At 43.3% G+C, this 27446-nt stretch overlaps 1 protein-coding gene across 3 annotated transcripts; it reads left to right on the top strand.

The window, feature by feature from the left end:
• The first annotated feature begins 5180 nt into the window (after nt 1-5180).
• On the top strand, nt 5181-26314 carry BEX4 (brain expressed X-linked 4). 3 transcript variants are annotated; one of them, XM_061409267.1, is made up of 3 exons: nt 5181-5313; nt 25256-25333; nt 25719-26314. In XM_061409267.1, the coding sequence occupies exons 1-3, from the start codon at nt 5274-5276 to the stop codon at nt 26084-26086; spliced, it is 486 nt and encodes a 161-aa protein (XP_061265251.1). In that variant the 5' UTR covers nt 5181-5273; the 3' UTR covers nt 26087-26314. The 3 variants fall into 3 exon arrangements, with proteins under 3 accessions (XP_061265251.1, XP_061265252.1, XP_061265253.1); XM_061409268.1 differs by lacking the exon at nt 5181-5313 and adding an exon at nt 24658-24803; XM_061409269.1 differs by lacking the exon at nt 5181-5313 and adding an exon at nt 24934-24958.
• Nucleotides 26315-27446: the final 1132 nt, after the last annotated feature.

Genomic DNA, 27446 nt, shown 5'->3' with positions numbered 1-27446 from the left:
CAGTAAAAGACTTTATTTGGGGGGGCTCCAAAATCACTGTGGACTGTTACTTCACCCATGAAATTAATAGATGCTTGCTGCTTGGAAGAAAAGCTATGACAAACCTAGATAGTGTGTTAAAAAGCAGAGACATTATTTTGCCAACAAACATTTATATAGTCAAAGCTATGGTTATTCCAGTAGTCATGTACGGATATGAGAGTTGGACCATAAAGAAGGCTGAGCACTGAAGAATTGACGCTTTTGAATTGTGGTTCTGGAGAAGACTCTTGAGAGTCCCTTTGACAGCCAGGCGATCAAGCCAGTCAATCCTAAAGGAAATCAACCTTGAACATTCACTGGAAGGACTGATACTGAGGCTGAAGCTCCCATACTTTGGCCACCTGATGCGAACAGCTAACTTACTGGAAAGGACCTTGATGCTGGGAAAGATTGAGGGCAGGAGATAGGGATGACAGAGGATGAGACTGTTGGACCGCATCACTGACTCAATGGACCTGAGTTTGAGCAAAGTCTGGGAGATAGTGAAGGACAGGGAAACCTGGCATGCTGCAGTCCATGGGGTTGCAAAGAGGCAGACACGACTGAGTGACTAAACAACAGCAACATCACTTCCATAGTAAAGCAAGCCTGAGGCATTGCAGGATGGCTTTCCTGAGGAATCCAGAGTGAAGGAAGATCATCAAGCTATTTCTTTAGTTCCTAGTCATTTTACTGCCCCTTAGTTTACCTTTTAGATTGATAGTGGGAGAAGCAGTTTCCCATAGAGCCCCCGCAGGAATCACAAACTCTTGATTTTGACACCAGATCCATTACCCCCTACATGACTATGCACTAGGATTTCATCTGCACCATCAGCTTCTTCAAAGAGAGAGGATAGGCAGTGAATACTACCTCAGTGGGCATAGCTTAGAAACATATAAAACTCCAAGTTTTAAATTCTAGAAGGCCATCATCTGTCAAGGAGACCGTTGGATGATGACCTTTGGGGATCGTAAGAGGTAGATCTCATTCCTTTTCCTTAAGATGACTCTGAAAGATTGGTCTTCCATTAGTGAATCTGAGTGTGTCATCTGTCAATTGGAATAATGATGCCATCCTCCCAGAGTTGTTTTGAGGATAATGTAAGGTATGTAATTGTGTGAATGTTTCAGCTATAAATATATAAATACTATCTTGGGCTTCCCAGGTGGTGCTGTAGTGAAGAACCTGCCTGCCGATGCAGAAGACATAAGAGATGCAGGTTTCATCCCTGGGTGGGGGAAGATCCCCTGGAGAAGGAAATGGCAACCCACTCCAGTATTCTTGCCTGGAGAATCCCTTGGACAGAGGCACCTGGCAGCCTACGTCCATGGGGTCCCAAAGAGTCGGACACAACTGAAGTGACTTAGCACACCCGCATCTTAGACAAAATTCCTTTTGGCAACCTTCTTTTAAATCTGAAAATAGCTTCTTTTCCAGATTTCTCTAATAAAGTGACTATGGGACTGCTTTGATATGATTCCATGTGGCCTTGACCATTTTTGCACATATTTCCCAGAGCATGAGTACCCAAGATGTTCTGCGGTCAGTGTCCAAAAGTGCAGCAGCTGATGGGGATCTTGCTTTTTCTTGTCTCATCGATGTTGCCAATGTTTCTGAAAAGAGGTTGTACCAATCTGTCCTCCACCAGCAGTATATGAAGTTCTTGTAGCCCTACATTTTCCACTTAAAGAGGATGCAGTATAAACATAAACTCACTGATCAGATTTTCTTTCAAATTCTGGAATTATTCCAGGATATATTCTTGGGCACAAATACAAAATATGCTACTTATAGGGACATAAAATGAAAGATTAAAATAATCTAACATTTTAGTGCCAGGATATCAAATTAGCAAGCAATAAAAGTGTAAAATCCATCATGGATTCAGATCTACTAAAACAGGTTCTCTTGTCTTATGGTTGTGTGTGCTGAACACTAATAAAAAGATTGTAAATTGTAAAGGTCAACTAAACAGTAAATACTGAAAATATTCAATGTGTGTGCTCTTTGACAAAGCAGTTCCACTTATGGGATCTTGTCTTCCTGAGGCAGCCAGGGTAGACCCTTGCCATCATGACCCATCTGACCACACTGCTCAGGGTTGAACCATCAACATAGATGACTCAGTGTCTTCAGATCCCCTGACTCCTTGATTCAAAGGAGAAAATCTCTCTTACTGCTGCTTTCCCAGCCTTGATGAACCATCCACAGAACCACCACAAGTATTGATATGGAGTAGTGCTAGGTCCAGAGAAGGCAATGGCACCCCACTCCAGTACTCTTGCCTGGAAAATCCCACGGAGGGAGGAGCCTGGTGGGCTGCAGTCCGTGGGGTTGCTAAGAGCCGGACACGACTGAGCGACTTCACTTTCACTTTTCACTTTCATGCATTGGAGAAGGAAATGGCAACCCCCTTCAGTGTTCTTGCCTGGAGAATCCCAGGGACGGGGAGCCTGGTGGGCTGCCGTCTATGGGGTCGCACAGAGTCGGACATGACTGAAGCGACTTAGCAGCAGCAGCGGCAGCAGTGCTCGGTCCCTACTTCTGGAGGGACTTGTAGATCTCTGATCTCATCCCTGTGTAGAAGAAATTTCTCTTCCTCTCCCTCTCCAGGCTCTCAGAAACCCTCCCTTCTGTAGCAGGTACAAACAGCCCAGTCCTCATACTGAGTTTAAGGTTTTACAAAGGATGGAAGAAACGTGGATGTAGGACAACTTCTGCTCCCAGCCCTGTCACAAACTTCCTTGGGGACAAGGGGAAGGAGCATCAAGACTGGCTCTTGCTGTAGGGAAGGTAAACATAGGGAGAACAGAGATGAACACTGCAGCAGTATGTGTCCTAACACATTTTGTACAGATCTGTCACCCACAACAAAACGTGCCCAGGCTGCCGATTGTATCCTTAACTATGGCAGTGGGCTTGGGGGGAAACCTCTCTACCACCTGTTTCTGGTGAGCAGCCCAAGCTTTTTTGTCACACATCATGAAGACAAGACAGCCATATCTCACTACCAGCACCTTGGTTCCTCTCCACATAGCTCTCCTAGAGTCAGGTTGCCTGATAAAATCAGGACACCCAATTAAATTTGAATTCCAGAGAACTAAAGACTGATTTTTAGCAAAAGTATGCCAAATATAATGTGATTTTGTTTATCTGAAACTGAAATTTAACTTGGTGTCCTTTATTTGTATTTGCTAAATCAGGACACCCTGGATAGGTGAATGTAACAGTCCCCGTTGAGCCCCCCAGAAGATAATCAGCACCAATCATCCATGTGAGTACCCTTTCTTGGATGTCCCAGCAGAATGACACCTCCAGATGACTGTGAGTCTGAGTGAAAGACATCATGTAGAGCAAAAATCACTCAACTGAGCCAAGTCAACACACTGAATCCTGAGAGATAATACATGGCTGTTATTTGGGGGAATTTATTAAGTAAAAATGAATATCCAAAACATACATTTTGGGTGTACTTTTTTCCTGTGGTCTGGAATCATTGACTAGGATAGGGATTCACTGGTTCTTGAAGGCTTGGTATAGTTTCGGCTATAGATTGCATGCCAGTTTATATGTGGGTATCGATCTCTGAATATTTCCATTCCTTCTTGAAGGGATTTCCACAGGAAATTTTCATGATGCATGTTTTTCACCCTACTCTTGGGATTTAGAACCTAATTCCAATCCCCCTCCACAACAAGAGCCTCCAGTGCAATCTCCTGTGTTAAGGATCTGAGAGATTGTTACTACAATTGGCTCCATATCCTCAAAGAGTTGCTTGGTGAGTAGGCAGTCAGAACTAGGGGTGTTTACTCACTTTGAAAAATGATTGTCAAAGGTTGTTTCCTGAAACACTCTTTTGCTACTGGGATGACCTTTGGCAAAAAAGTTACTTTCCTTGAACACGTATAGACAGAGCTTCTTCACCAGCAGCAGATAGCTCTACATTGCAGTGTTTGGCCTTTGTGACTGTCTCATGAAGCACTTTTTAAAAAACTTACTTGCTGCAATTGAAACAGTTGTATTTTTTTGGCTGCACTGGGTCTTCCTTGCTGTGTGCAGACTTTCTGTAGTTGCAGCAGGGGAGGGGGGACTACTCTCTAGTGCACAGTCTTCTCATTATGGTGGTTTCTCTTGTTGCAGAGCTCAGGCTCTAGGGCTCCCTGGTACATGGGCTCAGTAGTTGTGGAGACTGGGCTTAGTTGCCCGGTCGGTGGCATGTGGAATCTTCCCAGACCAGGGATTGTACCTGTGTCTCCTGCATTGGCAGGCAGATTGTAAACTACTGGACCACCATGGAAGTCCTCACGAAGCACTTTCAGTTGGTCAAGTCAGTACGATTCTGGGGTTCATTAAAAGGAAGCTCAATTGCCTACAAATCTAAGCCATTTTCCCCAATATCACCTTTATAAGTAATAGAATTGATGTTCTTTTTATTCTTTTGTCATAGTTCTTGGGTCAGAGCCCAGATGTGGAGAAAGGATGTATTTGGGGAACCTCTTAAACACAAAAACATTCTGTAACAGATCGTAGAACTAGTTGGGGAGCCATCAAGACTCAGAGGAGGGAAGAAGAGCTGTGGACACAGCCCTGAGAGCAAAGCAAACATGTGCTCCACAAAGGCAGCTTGCTTCAAGAGTTTTGAAGGGGAAGGGTCTGGGCTGTGTGTTCCTCCTTCCAAAGCCACTAATCAGGTAAGTGATTCCCACAGTAGAGAAGTCAATTAATAGAGAAGCTAGAAATGTTTTGGTCATAGATGTCCCTCCTCATGGAAGAAAGTATCAGGAATGGATAATAAGAATTTCCCAAACAGAAGCCAACTGTACAGGGAATCGACCAGATTTCTTTCTGCCTATTAAATGATTATATTATTCTAGGCCTGCCTCCCTGAAGCACCTCTGAATGTTTCTTTAAATGACATCTTTCCGAGTTCCTAGATTGTTCAATCACATGATTATAAGCATTCTCTGAATGTTCTTACCACAGATGACGGCTGTTAGCCTTCTGAGGGGTAGACCACCTCTAAGAACCCCAGGATGGATACCTCTCTGGGGCAACTCTCCTCCTGGAGTTTGCCAGTTTCCCAGATCCCAGTCTAGTACCTCTAATTAGTACGCTTTTTCTGTTGGCAGCCAAAGCTAATGTGCTCTGCTTTCACAGAAGTCCAGGGTGGTGAAGGAGGGTGAAAAGGCATTTCCGGATGTGGCGGACTAGCCTGCGTGTCGCCGTTGCCATGGAAACCTGACGTAAATATGCCGACCGTGACGACTTTTCTGCCGAGACGCGTAACCTGTGAGTACCACAGGTTCAATCTTGAGGTGTTTGGGACTCTGTTGAGGGTGTGGGGCCCGGCAGCGGGTGGGGGCGGGATCGCCCTGGGCTGTGGGGAGACAAAGGGATCCGCATTCAAGCCGCCGCTTTCCCGCTTTGGGGCTCGGTGTCCCGCTGTCTCGTAGGTAAAGCTCTGGGGTCCCACCCGGCCCCAGTGAGTGTGGCGTCCTGCTCCAGGGGTGTCCTGGAGCCACTTTCCTCCTTAAGGCAGGAGCGCAGGAGATGAGACAGGTAGCGACTCTCTCTGAGCCTCAGTTTTTCCCTCTGTAAAATGGGGATGAGATTGCTTTCCCCACAGGATCGCTGAGAACATTCACTGATAACACATGAGTAAGCCTATGGCCCTGTGGTTATTGCGGGATCATGAACATCTGTATGAAGTCAGGCCACTTCTTACTCCTTTTCAACTTTGTTGTTAAGGGATAGATGAGGAAAGGAGAAGAAAAAGGCCATGGTGGGAAGCTCATTGTAACATCTGGTTGTTTTCATCACTACCCAGTTGTTTCAATGTCATTGTCAGCTAACCCAGTGCCTAGCACCGTGCAGGGCACGCAGTTACACCGGGAAACCATGGTGATTGCTGGATGTGTCTTTCCTTGTGCAGCTCTCATGCTGATATGTGCGTGCGTGTGTGTGTGTGTGTGTGTGTTAGTTGCTTAGTCGTGTCCGACTCTTTGCAACCCCATAGACCATAGCCCACCAGGCTCCTCTGTCCATGGGATTCTCCAGGCAAGAACACTGGAGTGGGTTGCCGTTTCCTTTTCCAAAAGGAACTATAGAAAGAAAGTGAAGTCACTCAGTCCTGTCTGACTCTTTGCGACTCCATGGACTGTAGCCTACCAGGCTCCCCCATCCATGGAATATTCCAGGCAAGAGTACTGGAGTGGGTTCCTCATGCTGATGCCCTTGCTCATATCAGGTGTCTGAAGGAGGCAGGTTCTGAGGACCTGTGTCCTGATGGCTGATGGAGCTTCTACTCCAGGTTCAAGGGCAGTGGTCCTCTGGAGACCCCAACACTTCACTTCGTGGTGGAATATGACATCTGGCTCTAGGGAGTTCATAGATCTGGATGAAAGCATGTTATGAAATGGCTCCTGGGCTTCCCTGCTGGTCCAGCAGTTAAGAATCTGCCTTGCAATGCAAGGGACAATGGTTCGATCCCTGGTATGGGAAGATCCCACATGCCATGGGGCACCTAGGCCCATGTGCCACAACTACTGAGCCTGAGCTATGGAGCCAAGGAGCCAAAATTACTGAACACATGTGCAGTAACTACTGAAGTCTGTGCACTCTACAGCCTGTGCTCTACAACAAGAGAAGCCACCACAATAAGAAGCCCGTGCACTGCAACAAAGAGTAGCCCTAGTTCTCTGCAACTAGAGAAAGCCTGAGTGTGGCAATGAAGACCCAACACAACCCCAAATAAATAAATAAATAGATATTTTAAGAAAATAAAAAGAAATACTCCTGTGAGATTCTACCCTAAAAGTAGAGAAGGTCCTTTGATCTCATGGGAAAGAGAGTTAACAAGTGGAATGTCAATCCATTAGCAGCTACTTGCTTTGTAGTAGTCCTGAGGCCCATTTCAGTTCAGTTCAGTTCACTCCCTCAGTCATGCCCAGCTCTTTGCGACCCTGTGGACTGCAGCAAACCAGCCTTTCCTGTCCATCACTGTCTCCCAGAGTTTTCTCAAACTCATGTCCATCGAGTCAGTGATACCATCCAACCATCTCATCCTCTGTCATCCCCTTCTCCTCTTGTCTTCAATCTTCGCCAGAATCAGGGTCTTTTCTAATGAGTCCATTCTTCCCATCAGGTGGCGAAAGTATTGGAGCTTCAGCTTCAGCACCAGTCCTTCCAATGAATATTCAGGACTGATTTCCTTTAGGATGGACTGGTTCGACCTCCTTGCAGTCCAAGGGACTCTCAAGAGTCTTCTCCAACACCACAGTTCAAAAGCATCAATTCTTTGGCGCTCAGCTTTCTTTACAGTCCAACTCTCACACCCATAGATGACTATTGGAAAAGCCATAGCTTGGACAATAAGGACCTTTGTCAGCAAAGTAATGTCGCTGCTTTTCAATATGCTGTCTAGGATTGTCAAAGCTCTTCTTCCAAGGAACAAGCGTCTTTTAATGTCATAGTCACCATCTGCAGTGATTTTTGAATCCAAGAAAATAAAGTCTGTCACTGTTTCCATTCTTTCCCCATATATCTACCATGAAGTGATGGGACTAGATGCCATGATCTTAGTGTTTTGAATGTTGAGTTTTAGGGCAGATTTTTCACTCTCCTCTTTCATTTTCGTCAAGAGGCTCCTTAGTTACTCTTCGCTATCTGCCATAAGGGTGGTGTCATCTGCATAACTGAGTTTATTGATATTTCTCCCAGCAATCTTCATTTCAGCTGATGCTTCATCCAGCCTGGCATTTCACATGATATACACTGCATATAAATTCAATTAACAGGGTGACAATATAGAGCCTTGATGTACTCCTTTCCCAATTTGGAACCAGTCCATTGTTCCATGTCTGGTTCTAACTGTTGCTTCTTGACCTGCATACGGGTTTCTCAGGAGGCAAATAAGGTGGTCTGGTATTCCCGTCTCTTTAAGAATTTTCCACAGTTTGTTGTGATCCACAGAGTCAAAGGGTTTGGCATAGTCAATAAAGCAGAAGTAGATGTTTTCCTGGAATTCTCTTGCTTTTTCTATGATCCAACAGATGTTGGCGATTTGATATCTGATTCCTGTGCCTTTTCTAAATCCAGCTTGAACATCTTGAAATTCACGGTCCCCGAACTGTGGAAGTCTGGCGTGGAGAATTTTGAGCATAACTTTGTTAGCATGTGAGATGAGTGCAATTGTGTGGTAGTTCTAACATCCTTTGACATTGCCCTTTTTTGTTATTGGAAGGAAAGCTGACCTTTTCCAGTCCTGTGGCCACTGCTGAGTTTTCCAAATTTGCTGGCATAGAGAGTGCAGCACTTTCACAGCATCATCTTTTAGGATTTGAAACAGCTCTGCTGGAATTCCATTACCTCCACTAGCTTTGTTTGTAGTGATGCTTCCTAAGGCCCACTTAACTTCACACTCTGGGATGTCTGGCTCTAGGTGAGTGATCACACCATCATGGTTATCTGAATCATTAAGATCTTTTTTGTATAGGTCGTCTGTGTATTCTTGCCACCTCTTAATATCTTCTGCTTCTGTTAGATCCATTCCATTTCTGCCCTTTATTGTGCCCATCTTTGCATGAAATGTGCCCTTGGTATCTCTAGTTTTCTTGAAGAGATCTCTAGTCTTTCCCATTCTGTTGTTTTCCTCTATTTCTTTGCATTGATCCCTGAAGAAGGCTTTCTTATCTCTCCTTGCTATTCTTTGGAACTCTGCATTCAGATGGATGTGTATCTCCTCTTCTCCTTTGCCTTTCGCTTCTCTTCTTTTCTCAGCAATTTGTAAGCCCTTCTCAGACAACCATTTTGCCTTTTTGCATTTCTTTATCTTGGAGATGGTTTTGATTACCACCTCCTATAAAATGTCACAAACCTCCATCCATAGTTCTTCAGGCACTCTTATCAGATCTAATCCCTTGAATCTATTTGTCACTTCCACTGTATAATCATAAGGGATTCCCATTTGTAAATTCATCCATTGCCATCCATTTTAGTTCACTGATTCCTAAACTGTCAGTGTTCACTCTTGCCATCTCCTGTTTGACCACTTGCAATTAACCTTCATTCATGGACCTCATATTCTCAGTGCGTATGCAATATTGTTTTTCCAGCATTAGACTTTACTTTCACCACCAGACACATCCACAACAGGGCATTTTTTCCACTTTGGCTCATCCTCTTCTTTTCTTCTGGAACTATTTCTCCACTCTCCTCCAGTAGCATGTTGGGCACATACCAACTAGGGGAGTTCATCTTTCAGTGTCATATCTTTTTACCTTTTCATACTGTTCATGGGGTTCTCAAGGCAAGAATAGTGAAGTGGTTTGCCGTTCCCTTCTCCAGTGGACCACATTTTGTCAGAACTCTCCACCGTGACCTGTTTGTCTTGAGGCTCTACACGGCATGGCTCATAGTTTCATTCAGTTAGGCAAGGCTGTGATCCAGATGATCAGTTTGACTAGTTTTCTGTGATTGTGGCTTGCATATTGTCTTCCCTCTGATGGATAAGGATAATAGGCTTGTGCAAGCTCCCTGATGGGAGGGACTAGCTGTGTGGAATACTGGGTCTTCCTCTGCTGGGCAAAGCCATGCTCAGTAAATCTTTAATCCAATTTTCTGCTGCTGGGTAGGACTGTGTTCCCTGCCTGTAGTTTGTCCTGAGGCCAAGCTACGGTAGGGGTAATGGCTGTAATGGCAACCTCCTTCAAAAGGACTTATGCCAGCACACCACAGCTCCCAGGACTGTTGTAGTCCGTGCCCCTGACTGTGCGGCAGGCCATTGTCAACCCATGCTTCCACCAGATACTCCAGACACTCACAGGCAAGTCTGCCGCAGTCTCTTGTGGGGTCACTGCTCCTTTCTCCTGGGTCCTGGTGCACACCAGGTTTTGTTGTGCCCTCCAAGAGTCTGTTTCCCCAGTCTGAGGGAAGTTCTGTAATCAAATCCCACTGGCCTTCAAAGTCAAATTCCCTGGGAGTTCTCAGTCCCTTTGCTGCATCCCCACTTTGGGAAATCTGTGATGGGCCCTAGAATTTTTACAACAGTGTGAGAACTTCTTTGGTATAATTTGTCTCTAGTTTGTGGGTCATCTGCTCAGTGGCTCTATAGTGGAGCTAATGGTGACCTCCTTGAAGAAGACTCACGCCACACACTGCACCTCCCAGGTCTGCTGCATCCAGAAACCCTGTCCCTTTGGCAGGCCACTACTGACCTGTGCCTCTGAAGAGTAAGAATGAATAATATGTGATCTTTTATTTCTTATCTGGGTAGGGCCCAGCCTCCTCTCAGTTGTTCTGCTATTGATGATTTGGAGTTTCTGTCCACAGGGAAGGAAATTAAATTGCTTTTCCTGGGTGGTGGGGGTCCATCTACCTCCTACCTCATGTCTATATCATGAAACTAACACTACAAAGGAGCCAATGAATTCCTCCTGCCTCTTTGTAACCTCCCCACCCACCTGCCTCTGGCCTCAAACTTCCTCCCCTGGATCTTTTCCATTCCCAGGAAACCACTGGACTTCTGTCTCTATTAATTAATTTCATTGTTTATGATTTTATGTAAATAGAATTGTACAGAATGTACTTTTTTCTAGCTTCTTTCATTCAGCCTATTTCTAGATTTATTAATTTGTTGACTGTATAGGTAATTTCTTTTTATTGCTGAATGGTATTCTGTTATACGGATATATCACAATTTGTTTTATCCATTCATCTGGTGATGGATATGAGGTTGTTTCCAATATGAAGCTCTTTTAAATGACACCAGTATGAACATTTGTATTTAAGTCTTTAGATGAACACATGCTTTCTTTCGGTAGGGTAAATACTTAGGGGTTCAATGGCTGGAGCATATGGCAGATGTAAGATTGATATTGTGAGAAATCGCCAAACTGGTTCTGAAGTGGTTGTACCATTTTTCATTCCCATCAGCAGTGTACGAGGGTTCAATCCTCCAAGCACAATATTGTCAGTGCTTAGTGTAGTCATTATTTTACATTTTGGCCATTCACACAGGGTGTAGTGATGTCTCATTGTAATTTTAATTTACATTTCCGTATTGACTAATAATGTTTTTTGTTTGTTTGTTTTTTGTTTGTTTTTTTGACTAATACTGTTGATCATCTTTTCATGTACGTATTTGCCATTTATGTAATTTCTTAGGTGAAGTGTTAGTGCAAATCAATCACATGCCAGAGAAGTCATACACAAAACAGACTTGAAAGTTATAATGGAAATAGTAAACAGTTTGATGAGTCACTGAAATAAGAGCAGAAGAAAAAGAAAGAAAGAAAGAAAATTATAGCTTTTCGTTTGTAAAATGTAGTCAATGTGGACAAATACCGCTGGTGATCAGATCTAGAATTGTAGCTCTGAAAGTCTCAAGGCAGTAAGCAATGGAAAGGGAAGAGAGGGAGGAGAGGGTTTAAAATGACTGACTCACAGTCTTCAAAAATGTTGAGGTCATCAAAGTCAAGAAAAAACTGAGGAGCTTTGCTGGACTGTGGAAAACTAAAGAGACATGACAATATAAGATTCTGTCCTGGATCCTTTTGCTATGAAGGATATTGTTAAGACCACTGGCAAAACTTGAACAGGGTCTGAGGATTAGCTTGTAATAAATATTATTAATGATAATTCCCTGATTTTGATGGTTGTCTTCTAGTTACACAGGAGAATATTCTTGTCTTTAAAACATACACTCTAAAGTATTTGGGAGCTACGGGGCATCAGCATTGTGTTGGCAACTTGCTCTCTTAGGGTCCAGAGAAGGAGGTGGGGCAGAGGATCCTTTGTTTTATACCAGCAACTTTTCTATAAGTTTGTGATTTTTTAACAAGGTGAAGCAAAGAGCATGTATTATTTTCATCAGAAACATGGGCTCCTGTATATATATGGGCTATATATATGGGCTGAAAGGAACCCCTTTGGATTTTATAACAATGATGCCATTGGTGACCTTGTTAAGAACAGATTGAGCTAAATGGAGAGGCAATAGACAAGGACGGGCTGAGGAATGACAGGGAGGTTGGAAAGTGGAGACTGTGACTATATTAATAGTTCCCTGCTGTTTTGAGAAGTTTATTGTTTGTGAAAATGAAAAGAGAGAGGGGAGGATGTAGTTCAGGAATATTGATTTGTAAGGAAGCGTTTTGGGGGGGTCTTGGTATGTTTGTTTATCTCTTCATTGAAAAGAGAATCATAAACCAGTTTGTATTAATGTTGAAAATGTAAGGGTTCAAGGCCTAAAAGTTGATGAAGATGATAAACAGTCTTTAGTTTTTCTGATTCTTCTGCATTGCCAGGACAATGTGTAAACACTGAATTCATCATTTACAGGTGGCTGGATGTGGAGAATGTTCTACAAAATGGTATTTCTATAAAGCTCTTCAAATAGTGTACATTATATATAAATTATACATACACCAACTGCAGTAATGGATATCTCCAGGGCTGTGGCAAAATATAGACATTATATGTATTTCTGTGTTGTTTGAATTTACCTTACATCCAAAATTTACTACTTATGTAATTACGATAAAAATAACATTTTAAAACAGGAGATTGGAATCTGGTCTTACATTTATTTGCAAATTGTTGTTGTAATGAGAGATTTACTTTCTGAAAATATGTCCATAATTAATCATGAATAGAGGAGGAAGCAAATTAGATACTATGTATACCATCATCCCAAATTTTACTGATCAGGTAGGATCTGTCTGTCATGAGGCTCAGAGACTGCATAGGTAATAGCAATGGAAGCACAGGGTCTTGTGCTGCATTTCACATCTAGAAAAGTCTGTTATGTGAGTTTAAGGGAACCCTAGTCCTCCCTCTGGAGAAGGCAATGGCACCCCACTCCAGGAAGTGGAATACCGATATGGATATTCTTGACTATGCAAAGAACATGGAAGAGGAAATGTACCCAATGTGCTTGGGGTACACAGCCAGGAGACAGTCTGATATGGCTGAAGTACAGCCTACAAGGAGGGATGGGGTGTTGATGAGGAACTCTGACTCACTTTGTAGCATCCAAAAACTACTAAGTAGCCATCTTTAGTCCTTATAAAAACAAAGCAGAAAGGGACCTTACCAGTTACCTAGTCCAGCAACTTTAGTTCGCAGAGACAATAATCAGGCTCAGAAAGAGTCAAATAGTTTCCTTCGTTGTGCAAAAGCTTTTAAGTTTAATTAGGTCCCATTTGTTTATTTTTGCTTTTATTTCCATTATTCTGGGAGATGGGTCATAGAGGATCCTGCTGTGATTTATGTTGGAGAGTGTTTTGCCTATGTTTTCCACTAGGAGTTTTATAGTTTCTGGTCTTACATTTAGATCTTTAATCCATTTTGAGTTTATTTTTGTGTATGGTGTTAGAAAGTGCTCTAGTTTCATTCTTTTACAAGAGGTTGACCAGTTTTCCCAGCACCACTTGTTAAAGAGATTGTCTTTTCTCCATTGTATATTCTTCCTCCTTTGTCAAAGATAAGGTGTCCATAGGTGCGTGGATTTACCTCTGGGCTTTCTATTTTGTTCCATTGATCTATATTTCTGTTTTGTGCCAGTACCATACTGTCTTGATGACTGTAACTTTGTAGTATAGCCTGAAGTCAGGCAGGTTGATTACTCCAGTTCCATCCTTCTTTCTCAAGATTGCTTTGGCTATTTGAGGTTTTTTTTGTATTTCCATACAAATTGTGAAATTATTTGTTCTAGTTCTGCGAAAAATACCATTGGTAGCTTGATAGGGATTGCATTGAATCTATAGATTTCTTTGGGTAGTATACTCATTTTCACTATATTGATTCTTCCAATCCATGAACATGGTATATTTCTCCATCTTTTTGTGTTCTCTTTGATTTCTTTCACCAGTGTTTTATAGTTGTCTATATATAGGTCTTTTGTTTCTTTAGGTAGATATATTTCTAAGTATTTTATTCTTTCTGTTGCAATGGTGAACACAATTGTTTCCTTAATTTCCCTTTCTGTTTTCTCATTGTTAGTGTATAGGAATGCAAGGGATTTCTGTGTGTTAATTTTATATCCTGAAACTTTATTCATTGATTAGCTCTAGTAATTTTCTGGTGGAATCTTTAGGGTTTTCTATGTGGAGGATCATGTCTTCTGCAAACAGTGAGAGTTTTATAAAAATGAAGTAAGCCAGAAAGAAAAACACCAATACAGTATACTAACGCATATAATGGAATTTAGAAAGATGGTAACCATAACCCTATATGCGAGACAGCTAAAGAGACACAGATGTATAGAATAGTCTTTTGGACTATGTGGGAGAAGGTGGCGGGGGGGGATGATTTCAGAGAATAGCATGGAAACATGTATATTATCATATGTGAAACAGATCACCAGTCAAGATTCTATGCATGAGACAGGGTGCTCAGGGCTGGTGCACTGGGATGACCCAGAGGGGTGGGATGAGGAGGGAGGGGGAGGGAGGTTCAAGATGGGGAGCACATGTACACCCGTGGCTGATTCATGTCAATGTATGGCAAAACCACTACAATATTGTGAAGTAATTAGCCTCCAATTAAAATAAATAAATTAAAAAAAAATTTTAACCGGTAAAAGTTGAAAAAAGACAAGAAAGAATAAAATAGAACATGGCTACCATGCATGTATTAGGTATCTGCTAGGATCCTATCCACATTTCATCCCAGACTTCTTACATGAACTCTAATCCTGTGTATCTATCAGAAATCTTCAAATGGAGGCAGATAAATGTTAGTACAAATCCCCTGGTAACCTGTACCACTCCACACAGATTTTCCTACCCAGAAAGCATAAACTCACTCATTCCTCATCCTTTCAAGGCCACCATATAGAAGAGAAGTTCAAGTGGAAGAGTGGTGAGACCATGGTCACTAGAGTCAGACAACCCTCACAGAGATGGTCTTAGCCTTTTAACTGTGGGACCTGAAAATGATATTTAACTGCTCTGACATTCAGCCTTCCTCATTTTTAAAGTACCAATGTTGGGCACCTAGTGGGGCACTTTAGAAGATGCCATTTTGATTCCCAATTTGCCCCTACATTCTTTTTCTTTTTTTTGACAAAACAAGAGACTTTATTGGGAAGGGGCACCTGGGTGGAGAGCAGGAGGGTAACGGAACCCAGGAAGACTGCTCTGCCATGTGGCTCAAAGTCTTGGGCTTTATGGTGATGGGATTAGTTTCTGGCTTTTCTTTGTCCAGTCATTCTGATTCAGGGTTCTTCCTGGTGGCACTCACATTGCTCAGCCAAGGTAGATGACAGCGAGAAGGATTCTGGGAAGTGGTAGGACATGTGGTGTCTCCTTTTGACATTTCCTGAATTTTTCTGGTTGATGGTGGCTTGTTAGTTCTGTGTTCCTTACCAGGACCTCCTGTTATAAAATAACTCATGCAAATGGTTACTATGGTGCTGGTCAGGGTGGGTGGTTTCAGTCAGTGTGTCACCCTTAACAACTCCCCACTGAGAGACTTCATACTCAAAATATTTCTTGGGAATTGGGGCAGAAGTCTTTTTCTTCTGTAACTTCTTCCAGCCGAGAGTGGGTGTAGTCCTGCCTAGTAAGGCAGACAACCCCATGGACTGTAGCCCACCAGGCTCCTCTGCCCATGGGATTCTCCAAGCAAGAATACTGGAGTGGGTTGCCATTTCTTTCTCCAGGGGATCTTCTTGACCCAGGGATCGAACCTGGGTCTCCTGCATTGCAGGCAGACGCTTTACCCTCTGAACCACCAGGGAAGCCCAGTAAGGGCAGAAGGTCTCTCTCTATCTGATCTAAAGTGCCCCTTCCATCCTTAAAAGAGATGTCCTGAACATGAATGGAAAAGTTTGACTACTAGAGGATTCCCTCTTACTTGAAAATGTAACAGCATAAAGGGATAAGCATACAAATTCATTACCTGCCCACACGAGTTTCTGTGCCAGTTTGTTATGAAGAATTGGCTGCCAGATGGAGTCCTAGAGAAAGAATGTCATTATATCCTTTCCATTTAATTGAATCATCTACAGTCGAGTCCAGGGTAGAGGAAGAAAATCTCCCCCTACCCTTCTATTTAAAAAGCTCTCCAATTGTCTTATTTTGACTTTTAGATTTAACATCAGAAAAGTGTGTGAACTTTGATCTTAAGGCACTGATGCTGATAAGGAAGCACACAGTGCGATACTGACTTGGCTAAGTAAAACATTGAAATGAGAGTTAGATGTTCTCATCATAAAGGCCTTTTGGAGAGGCTACTCCCTTCCACCAGCCTCATTGATTAAACGAGATAAAAATATGGAGTCCTCCTAGCCACTCAGGAATGTTAGCATTCAGAATACCAGGACAAACTCATCATTACCTTCTAGGTACAAAATACTCATTTGGTGTTTTGTATATTATATCAGTTAATGAATAATTTAAAGAAGTGAAAATAAAACGGATTGCAAATGGCAAATGTTTACATTCTTGTTAAATCAGAAATATATATTATTTTTCAGGTTCTTTTTTTTTTTTTTTTTGGCCACACTCCACCACATGAAGGATCTTCAGTGACCAGGGATTGAACCCATGCCCCCTGAATTCAAAGTACAGAGATTTATCCAAGGAAGTCTCAGGTTCTTTTCCACTATGGTTTTTACAGGATATTGAGTATAGCTCCCTGTGCTATATAATACATCCTTATTTTTTATCTATTTTATACATAGTAGTTTGCATCTATTAGTCCCATACTCCCAATTTATCCCTCCCCCCACTTGCCCTTTGGTAACCATAATTTGTCTTCTATGTCTGTGAGTCTGTTTCTGTTTTGTAAATAACTTCATTTGTACTATTTTTTAGATTCTACATGTGACATCATATATGTCTCTCTCTCTTACTTCACTTAGTATGATAATCTCTAGGTCCATACATGTTGCTGCAAATGATATTATTTCATTCTTTTTATGGCTGAGTAATATTCCATTGTATATATGTACCACATCTTCTTTATACATTTATCTGTCAATGGACATTTAGGTTTCTTCCATATCTTGACTATTGTAAATAGTGCTGCTATGAACATTCAGGTGCATGTAGCTTTTCACATAAGAGTTTTCATCTTTTCCAGATATATGCCAAGGAGTGGGGTTGCTGGATCATATGGTAACTCTATTTTTTTTTTTAAGGAACCTTCATACTGTTCTCCATAGAGCCTGCACCAATTTCCATTCCCACCAACAGTGTAGGAAGGTTCCATTTTCTCCACACTCTTTCTAGCATTCATTGTTTTTAGACTTTTTGGTGATAGCCATTCTGACCAGTGTGAGGTGATACCTCATTGTAGTTTTGATTTTCATTTCTCTAATGGTTAGCGATGCTGAGCAACTTTTCATGGGCCTATTGGCCATCTGAATGTCTTCTTTGGAGAAATGTCTATTTAGGTCTTCTCCCATTTTATGATTGAGTTGTTTGTTTGTTTTTATATTGACTTGTATGAGCTCTTTGTATATTTTAGAAGTTAGTCCCTTGTTGGTCAATCTTTTGCAAGGATTTTCTTCCAGTCTGTAGGTTGTTGTTTCATTTTGTTTATGGTTTTCTTTGCTGTGCAAAAGCTTATATGTTTGATCAGGTCCCATTTGCTTATTTTTGCTTTTATTTCTTTTACTTTGGGAGACAAACCTAAGAAAATATTGCCACAATTTATGTCTGAGAATGAGTAAAACAACATTTTAAAAGATATGCATTGGCCTAAGCATGAGGCACAGGTCACTTTTATAAGAATCAGCTGGGATCTTGTAAAAATCACAACTTCTAAGACCTTAACCCAGACCTGCTAAATACTTTCCCTGGAGTCTAGAACTCAGGAATGTGGTTTTGCCATTCAACTTTATCTGTTTCTGTATTAGTGTACCTGGTAGGTAACAATCGAGCCATGCAGCACTTGTCTGCTGCTGCTACTGCTAAGTCGCTTCAGTTGTGTCCGACTCTGTGCGACCCCATAGACGGAAGCCCACCAGGCTCCCCCGTCCCTGGGATTCTCTAGGCAAGAACACTGGAGTGGGCCGCCATTTCCTTCTCCAATGTGTGCAAGGGAAAAGTGAAAGTGAAGTCACTCAGTCGTGTCCGACTCTTAGCGACCCCGTGGACTGCAGCCTACCAGGCTCCGCCATCCATGGGATTTTCCAGGCGAGAGTACTGGAGTGGGGTGCCATTGCCTTGTTTACTGAGTGCTAAAGACAGGAAAGGCCCCTCCCTTTATAGGGCTTCTATTCTTTTTTGGATACACATAAAATAACTAATATAATTTCAGTGAGCAAGGAGTGCCATGAAGAAAATAAAACAGAGAAATGGGATCAAAAATAACATTTCTGTAGAGAGCAGTCAAGGATTTCCAGGGCCCCCAGTTTGACAACTTTAAAGATCATCATCACTTACTTTGACTACAATGTACATGATGATACCTGGAGCTGCACCGTGTTATGTGACCAGAGAATGCCATGCTATGGACGTGACATTTCAGCTAGCACCTTGATGATAAGAATGAGCTGAGTGTGTATGCAATCTTTTGATATTAGCCTAAGGAATAGCATACTCTGAAGTGGGAGTGAGTATGACTTATTCCAGAAAAAGATAAAAACCAGTGTGGCTGGAACCTGGTGGAAAATGCAGGGAGAGCTGTGAGAAAAAAAAGTACAAGGGAAGCTATTGTAAGATATGGAAAAGAATTCAGGCCTAGCTGGCAATTTTACCACATTTTCATAGTCAATATACTTTCTCAATATCTGAGAACCCTGTGGCACAACAATCTAGTCTGTGTTCAAAACTTCAATACCCTCTCAGACCTCATCATTTTTAACTGTTCTTTTGGCTTCTTGTTTCTTTGGAAAAGTAGATGCGGATTGTCTGCATATCAAAAATATCACAGAAGAGATTGTCTATATGCCCCTAGCACCAAACATACCAATTTACCTGCCTCACCACCTATGCTCCCTACTTTCCCTGCTGTGAAAAAACTTCCTGAAGTAGCCCCTTCTAATTGCAATGGATCACTCTAGGACTTTGATTGTGTGATTGATTATCCCCATTCTCCCTTAAGCCAGCAATAGTCTTCTTTCTACTAGACAAGAGGACATATGAAAGAATGAACAAACAGATGAACTCATGAAAGATTTGAGAGCTGGATGGGGGATATAGAAGGAGGTGTTAGTGTGAGTCTCAGTTGTTTCACCTGATTATCTGTGTGACAGGTAGTGATATCAACCGGGATGAGCAATGTATAATGGATCCTTTCTGGTGGGAACATGATGAACCATCTTGATTTTTCAATACCTTTGTATACCCAAGTGGGAATGTTAAGAATGTAGCAAGATATTTAGATCAGAGACTGACCTAGAGAGGGAAACACAGGAATCATATGTGGATGAATGGCAATTGAAGATATAAGTATAGGTGAGATGGCTGCCAAAGGAGAGAATGTGGAATGAAAGGGAACTGTGGACAAAAATGGGCACCAAGGAACTCCCAACCTATGAACTTCAAGAGTCTTCAGTGAGCACATGACAGAACCAGTATCAAGAGCCCAGGTGTTCATCTCCCAATTCAGCTGTGCTCTTTCCTTTACAATATGCTACCCCTAGGATGAACCTCTTTAGAGTGGGCCCAGCCATGGGTCTTTCTATCTAGGATAGCCCCAAAAGAAACCCGTGGAGTGGCTGTTTATGTGTTCTATCCACTTTGGACAAGTAACAAGTAACTCTCCCACTTCACTAGACTTATCCCTCCTTTTGTAATGGCCTGCTTCCCTCTGCATATAACCCACTATGATGTTTATTTTGCAAGCCACGTCTTGCCTATTAGGGGAGGGGAGACTGTCAGAGGATATTGTATTGTAACTTTATGCCAGAAATCCTTGATGTGGAGAATTGAATGAAGAAGTATACTTGTGTAATGAGAAATATACCTAATGCAAGTGTTGATTTCCATATGACTAGAAATATACCTAATGCAAGTGCTGATTTCCATATGACTAGAAATATGTTGTTGCACAAATGGGTTTTTTTTTTTAATGCTGCTAGGACATATTCTATTTCATTATGATGTTTTATTATCATTTTGGGGCTTCCTTTGTGGCTCAGCTGGTAAAGAATCTGCCTGCAACGTCAGAGATCTGGGTTCAATCCCTGGGTTGGGAAGATCCCTTGGAGAAAGGAAAAGCTACCCACTCCAGTATTCTGGCCTGGAGAATTCCACGGACTGTATAGTTCCTGGGGTCACAAACAGTCGGACAGGACTGAGCAACTTTCACTTTCACTTTCAGGATCTTTTGTCATGTGTAGTTATTTTTTCACTCATCTTTTATCCTGATTATTTTTGAGAGACTTGAGGGAAGGAATGCTCCTGTAACCAGACATGGTACGAGCATGAGGTAAAAGGGGAAAGCATGTACTAGTAACCTTTGAAACTTAAGTAAATTTGTTTTGAATAGAAATGATTTTTTAATTGAGAAGAACTCAAACAGTACCCAAATATTTACTATTCACAATGGTAACAAAACTTATTTTTGATATTCATCTATAATTTTTAACCTTGTAATAACTTTTAAACATATTTCAAACTATGAAATTCCCATAGCTATATTCCAGAAAGCATGTTTTTTAATCAAGTCAAATATATAAATTTATTTGTGACAAAGTACCAAACATTATAATTAACCGAGTATTCCACTTTAAAATTACTGAAAATCAAGCATAATCTTGTACTGCTTTCTTAGGTGAATTTTGAAAGATAACTGCATGCTGACATTATATTGTAGAGAGTTTAAAAACACAGAGAGAAGACATCTCAAAAAATGGCAGAGTAACTTTTGCATCACACTGGAATCTAATTTTTTAAAAACACAAACAACTACAGCAATGTTGCCTTAGAAAAAAGGCACAATATGGGAGGTGTGAGTTAAGTTTTATCTGGTACAAAATGAGGGCTGCAGCTGGGGAGACAGCATCCCAGGTAGCTCTGTGAAACTGCTGCTCCAAGGAGGTGAGAGAGGAGCTAGGATATATAGGAGTTTTGCAACAAAGAGCAGGTAGTCAGGAACATCCAAAGACTGCTGTTGATTAGAGAAACCGGATATGTCAAGTTACAGAATTTAGTGCTTTTCTCTGTTTGGGAAGATGCAAGAGTCTGGACTCACTGTAATCATTCATTTGATGTGCACCTCAGCTATCTGGGGCCAGTACCCTGTGTTTTCACACCCTGAGTTTCCTCAGGGCTCAGAGTAGGAAGTGTTTGCAGTCTGATGGCTTCTAAATGGAAGATATTCTTTCCTCCCTGAGTTCCCTCAGGACTCATCAGCTCACCTTCAGTGGTGGCTACAATTGCTGATGACTGTGACATCCTTTGTTTACTGATATGACAGGAAACATTCCATTTGTCAGCAACCAGGGAAAAACCTGTTGAAGAGAGAAGCTCCTGTATTGTAGTTAGAGTGCTGTGGTATTCTAAACTGCCGAGTAGTCATCCCCAACACCCCAGATCAGCTGGTGAAGGTTGCTAGTACCAGAAGGAGCATTATGGAGTTTATTCTCAGTGAATTGTGGCTCTGGATCTCAACTCATCTGGCAGAATGTTTATCTTTGTTTTGCCTGATTCGGAGCTTTCCCAAGGAGTAAAGTGGTTTTTGCTAAAAGCATTTAAAGGCTCAGATATTTTCCCTAGCTGCCTGGGGCAAAGGACAAAACTCAGAATAAACAATAAACGTAATGAAAAAACTGGGAGGAAGAGGTTGTGAAAGGAGACACATGGGAGAATAAGGGCTTTTAAAAGTTCTCAAATATACAGGGGGATCAAGAAGACCACACATATGCCCAGAATGGGAATGTGCTTTACAGGCCTGAGGAGACCCCAAGCTTTCACCTCTGGATGTCCTTCAGACTCTGAAAGAAAAGCAAGCGTTAGTCACTCAGATGTGTCTGACTTTTTGCGACCCCATGGACTGTAGCCCACCAAGCTCCTCTGTCCATGGGATTCTCCAGGCAAGAATACTGAAGTGGGTTGCCATTTCCTTCTCCAGGGGATCTTCCCAACCCAGGGATTGAAACCAGGTTTTCCGCACTGCAGGCAGGTTCTTTATCATTTGAGCTACCCAGGGCAAGTCTGAAGTAGGAAGTAAAAACTAAGAGAGTTGTAAATTGCCTGGCTAAACACTGAATGAGTTCCCCAGCAAGGACCAATCTGCAGAGACTTGGAAGAGTGTTTCTTCTTAACTTTCATTGACTCCGGGGATTTATATAAACTGTCCAAACACCAGCTGACCACTAAGTTTAGGCAACACAGACTTCAGTGGAAACACATGATAAAGGATAAAGACTTTACCAAAACAGTTTTGGAAAAATCTCTAAAGAAAAATTCAACTACAAGTCACAATGGCCAGCAACAACAAATCCAGGGGAGAGGGAAGAATATGATTTCCAGAGGTATCACATAGTAATAGTCAAAATGTCCAGTTTCAACAGGAAAAAGATTATGAGGCATGCAAATAAAATATGGCTTATTCACAGGAAAAAAAAAAAAAACATTAATAGAAACTGTCCTTCAGAAGGGCTTCCCAGGTGGTGCTAGTTGTAAAGAACTTACCTGCCAATGCAGGTAGACATAGGAGATGTGGGTTCGATCCCTGGGTCAGGAAGATCCCCTGGAGGAGGGCATGGCAACCCACTCCAGTATTCTTGCCTGGAGAATCCCAAGGACAGAAAAGCCTTGTGGGCTACAGTTCATGGGGTCACAAAGAATTAGACATGACTGAAGCAACTTAGCATGCACGTTACTCAGAAAGCCCAGAGATTGGACTTAATAGGCAAAAACTTTAAATCAACTGTCTTTAATATGATCAAAATGGTAAAGGATAAAGAACTAAAATAAACCAGGAAAATGATGTCTCACCAAATAGGGAATATCAATAAACAGGAAAAAAATTATAAATAGGAAGCAACAGAAATCCTGAAGCTGAAAAGTACAGAAGCTGAAATGAAAAATTCAATATCAAGGTTCAACATCAAATGTAAACAGGCAGAAAAAGGAATCAGGGAACTTTAAGATAAGTCTATTACTCAGTCTGAGGAACAGAAAGAAAAAAGAGAAAGAGAGAAGGAAGAAAGATTATTTGAAGGAATGATGGATAGAATTTTTAAAATTCAAGGAAAATCACAAACACACACATCGGAGAAGCTCAACAAACAAAGCAGGAAACACTCACCAAAACACAGTACCATCAAATTGTCATAGCCAAGGGGCTTCTCCAGTGGCTTATTGGTAAAGAATCCACCTGCAGCGCAGGCGACAAGGGAGACATGGATTCCATCCCTGGGTCAGGAAGATTCCCTGGAGGAGGGCATGGCAACACACTCCAGTATTCACACCTGGAGAATCCCATGGACAGAGGAGCCTGGCAGGCTATGATCCATAGGGTCGCAAAGAGTCGGACACGACTGAAGTGACTTAAGCACATGTTAATGACATAGTGGTTGTCATTAAAAGAGTCCTTGTAGAAGTGCACAACGGAGAAGGCAATGGCACCCCACTCCAGTACTCTTGCCTGGAAAATCCCATGGACGGAGGAGCCTGGTAGGCTGTAGTCCATGGGATCGCTAAGAGTCGGACACGACTGAGTGACTTCACTTTCACTTTTCCCTTCCATGCATTGGAGAAGGAAATGGCAACCCACTCCAGTGTTCTTGCCTGGAGAATCCCAGGGACGGCGGAGCCTGGTGGGCTGCCGTCTATGGGGTCGCACAGAGTTTGACATGACTGAAGCGACTTAGCCGCAGCAGCAGCAGCAGCAGAAGTGCACAAAGTGATATGTCTAGGATTTACTTCAAAGATAATCTCTAAGGGTGGAAAGTGGGTAAGGGGATATAGATTAAACAAGATTGACCATGAGTTGTCCCGATACATTTTCAGTTGTTGCGTACACTCAGTGATGAGTACGTTGCCTTTCATGATACTGTTCTATTTTTGCGTATGTTTGAAATTTTCCATAATAAAAGATAAAGTTAATGTGAACTATAAATAGAAGAAATTTTTAGTCAAAAATAGGAACAAAACAAAAAAGTGTGAAAATAATTAGAAACAACACCATCTCCTTGGCTCATTTCCTGTTCCCCACTCTCCCCCATGCATTTGTGTTCAGAGAAAATAAGAAACCGGGGGACAATCATGATAAGGAGAATAACAGCTTGGGAGTGAAGTGGGTGGGACAACTTGCTCATCACAGATATTCTTGCATTAATTTTGTTTTTTAGAATATTGCATTAAAGTGTGATTAAGTGCTGAGGGGTTTAGCATCCCCTACAATGCTGCGCCTAAATCCCGGCAGGTGGAGGGGTGTATCCTGGGTGCAGAGGAGGGAAAAGGCAAGTCCTCAGAAGAGAAATGGGAATGGCTATCGGCCCCTGGGAAGATAGTGCCCTTAGGTGGCCGGCAGAGAAAGGCCCAGGAACACGTGAAGAAAGGAGGGTTCTACGGCCGGCTCCTGGACAAGTGTCACAGGGCGGCGGGTGGTGGTGGTGAGGAGGACTGAGGGGCAACGGAAAGTGTGTGTGCACCACCAAGGGCTCTGCGAGACCCCGAGGGGCAGGAAGGGCGGGGCGAGGGCGTGGCTTTCCATTGTGACACAAGCCCCACGTGACCGGCCAGTGCCTAGTCTTGCTTGCACGCCCCGCTCTCGCGTCGGACCCGGCTCGCCTCTTGGTACCTGCTCCGGGTGGCCGTGAGGGAGCGCGGGCCGGGGACGACCCCTAAGAGCAGGAGAAGCGAGAGGAGCAGGTAAGGGACCCAGAGTGGGGTCGGCAAAGGTGGCGCGGGCGAGCGGACGCAGCCTGAGGACCTCTCCTCGGGAGTCCGTTGCCTCGGAGTGGAGACTGCAGCTCCAACGCCACCCCGCCCCCGCCCCGACACCGGGCGTTTGGCCGCCGAAAGCGGTAGGCCTTCCCGGGGGCTTGGGTGGGGGACGGGCCGGGAGGCCTTAAGGCCGCAGGCCCTTGCTAACACCTGCTTCTCGCACCGTAGCGAGCTTTTCCCACACCCCTGCCCCGCCCCCGTTCTTCTCGGGTTATAAAATGTTGGTCGGCGCGGCGTGTGGGGACTGAGAAGGGGCGGTTGAGCCTGGGATCGGGGCACACTGGGTGGGGGTGGCTGGGGGGTAGGGGACGCGGGGCCAGGAAGGAGCCGAGCGCCTGGCTGTAGCAGCCCCCTGCCCCCACCCCGACCCTCTGCAGGTCTGCGAGTCGAAGTGTTGCAGCGGCGCACTTGCAGCAAGAATCGGAAGGAGCAGGAGACAGCAAGGATAGGCCCAGGTCGGTGCGAGGGACAGTTGGGCGGTGGGGGGCGGTGGGGGGCGGTGGGGGGCGGTGGGGGGCGGTGGGGGACGGTGGGGGGAACGTGGGGAAAACCCTAAGACTCCAAATGCTCCCTGCAACCCCGTCCTCCATATTGGTGCCTGCAGAGACCTGGGCCTGGATCGGCAGGGAAAATGGGGGGTTTGGGGCGCGGGAGGGGGTAGTGCTCGGACTGGGGGCTTCCTAGAGGGCGTAGGAGGCCTCCCAGGTGGGAAAAGGAAAATTTGAAAAGCCTTTGACCACCAGGGCTGGGAAGCCTGAGAGGTGCGTAGTAGGGCCTCTGTCCTCGGTGCTGATCATTCCATCCAGAAAATAGCCCCTTGTTGCATCTTCTGTCTCCTAGGAGCAATGGCTTCCAAAGAGGAACGAGCAATAGAAAGTTTCAACATGGAAGATGCCCAACAGGAAAACGAACGAGGAGACCAGGCCTCTTTGAAGACTGGAGAGGAATCACGCGACTTGGGAGGGGGCAAAGTCCAGAAGTCTGGAGGAAATATCAGACTGGGATGGGTTAGACGACTTGTCCCTAATTTTCGATGGGCTATACCCAACAGGCGTATTGATCACAATGAAGTGGGAAATAATGTAGAAAAGCATATGGGGCAGATAATAGAAATCAAGGGAAAGACTAAGAAGCAGCAGATGAGACATCATGTGCCCTATCAAACTCCTGAACCTGACAATCATTGTGAGTTTTGCCTTATACCTTGAATGTTAAAGAGGTTTCCTGAGGTTAATAAAATGGCCTCTGCTCTACATGCTTGTAGTTTCTCTGAGTTACTTTTTTTGTAAATCTTTTGGTGTTTCCACTTGCCAGTTTCTAACTGAATACTATTTTGTCTCATTGTATAACTTTCTGTCAGCAGGGCAATTTCATTCAGTTATAAGAAAAAGTATTCTTTTCATAATATGAAATTAATAAAGCAGTTTTTAAAGCAATCTTCCTGGTACACACCTTGTTTTATTTTTTGTTAATGTTACCTTTCCTCTTCTAGCTCCCTAGACACAAAATATCAATTGTCTTTGGTGATTTTTGTCCTCAACCAACCAGGAAGGATCATATTCATAATTCAATATCTGATAGAACTTTAAGAATGCATTGTTGTTGTTGTTTAGTCGCTAAGTTGTGTCCAACTCTTTGCAATCCCATAAACTGCAGCATGCCAGGTTTCCCTGTCCTTCACTATCTCCCTGAGTTTGCTCAAACTCATGTCCATTGAGTCAGTGATGCCATCCAACTATCTCATTCTTTGTTGTCCGCTTCTCCTCCTGCCCTCAATCTTTCTCATCAGGGTCTTTTCCAATGAGTTGGCCCTTTGCATCAAGTGGCCAAAGTATTGGAGCTTCAGCTTCAGCACCAAACCTTCCAATGAATATTCAGGGTTGATTTTCTTTAGGATTGACTGGTTTGATCTCCTTGCATGTCCTACTGTTTTCGAGGAGTGTGAGTCCACCATCTTCATAAAAATACCTTAGTGGGGGAAGTTCTTTGAGAATGTGGGACCTCTGGTTTCTATCCTGTAGAACAAGAGCGCTACTTAGTCTCTCAGTCGTGTGACTGTGCGACCCTAGGGACTGCAGCCTGACAGGCTCCTCTGCCCATGAGGATTCTGAATATTGGAGTGGGTTGCCATGCCCTCCTCCAGGGGATCTTCCCAACTAGGGATTGAACCCAGGTCTCCCACATTGCAGGCAGATTCTTTACAAGCTGAGCCACCAGAGAAGCCCAGAACCAGAGTGGGAACTCCAAATGATCCCGTTTTTAGTAAGCTTTCCAGGTAATTCTAGTGTATATCACTAGAGGCCACTATTGTATGTGTGTATGTTGGAAAGTGAAGTGTTAGTTGCTCAGTCCTGTCTGACTCTGCGACCACATGGACTGTAGCTCACCAGGCTCCTCTGTCCATGGAATTGTCCAAGCAAGAATACTGGAGTGGGTTGCCATTTCCTTCTCCAGGGGATCTTCCCCACCCAGGGATAAAACCCGTGTCTCCTGTGTCTCCTGCATTGCAGGCAGATTCTTCACCGACTGAGCCACCAAGGAAGCTGTACGTATATTTCATGAACACAT

The sequence above is a fragment of the Bos javanicus genome, chromosome X (genome assembly GCF_032452875.1).
Source record: "Bos javanicus breed banteng chromosome X, ARS-OSU_banteng_1.0, whole genome shotgun sequence".
Lineage (NCBI taxonomy): Eukaryota > Metazoa > Chordata > Mammalia > Artiodactyla > Bovidae > Bos > Bos javanicus.
Note: the sequence above shows the minus strand (reverse complement) of the source record. Positions and strands in the feature narration are given on the sequence as shown.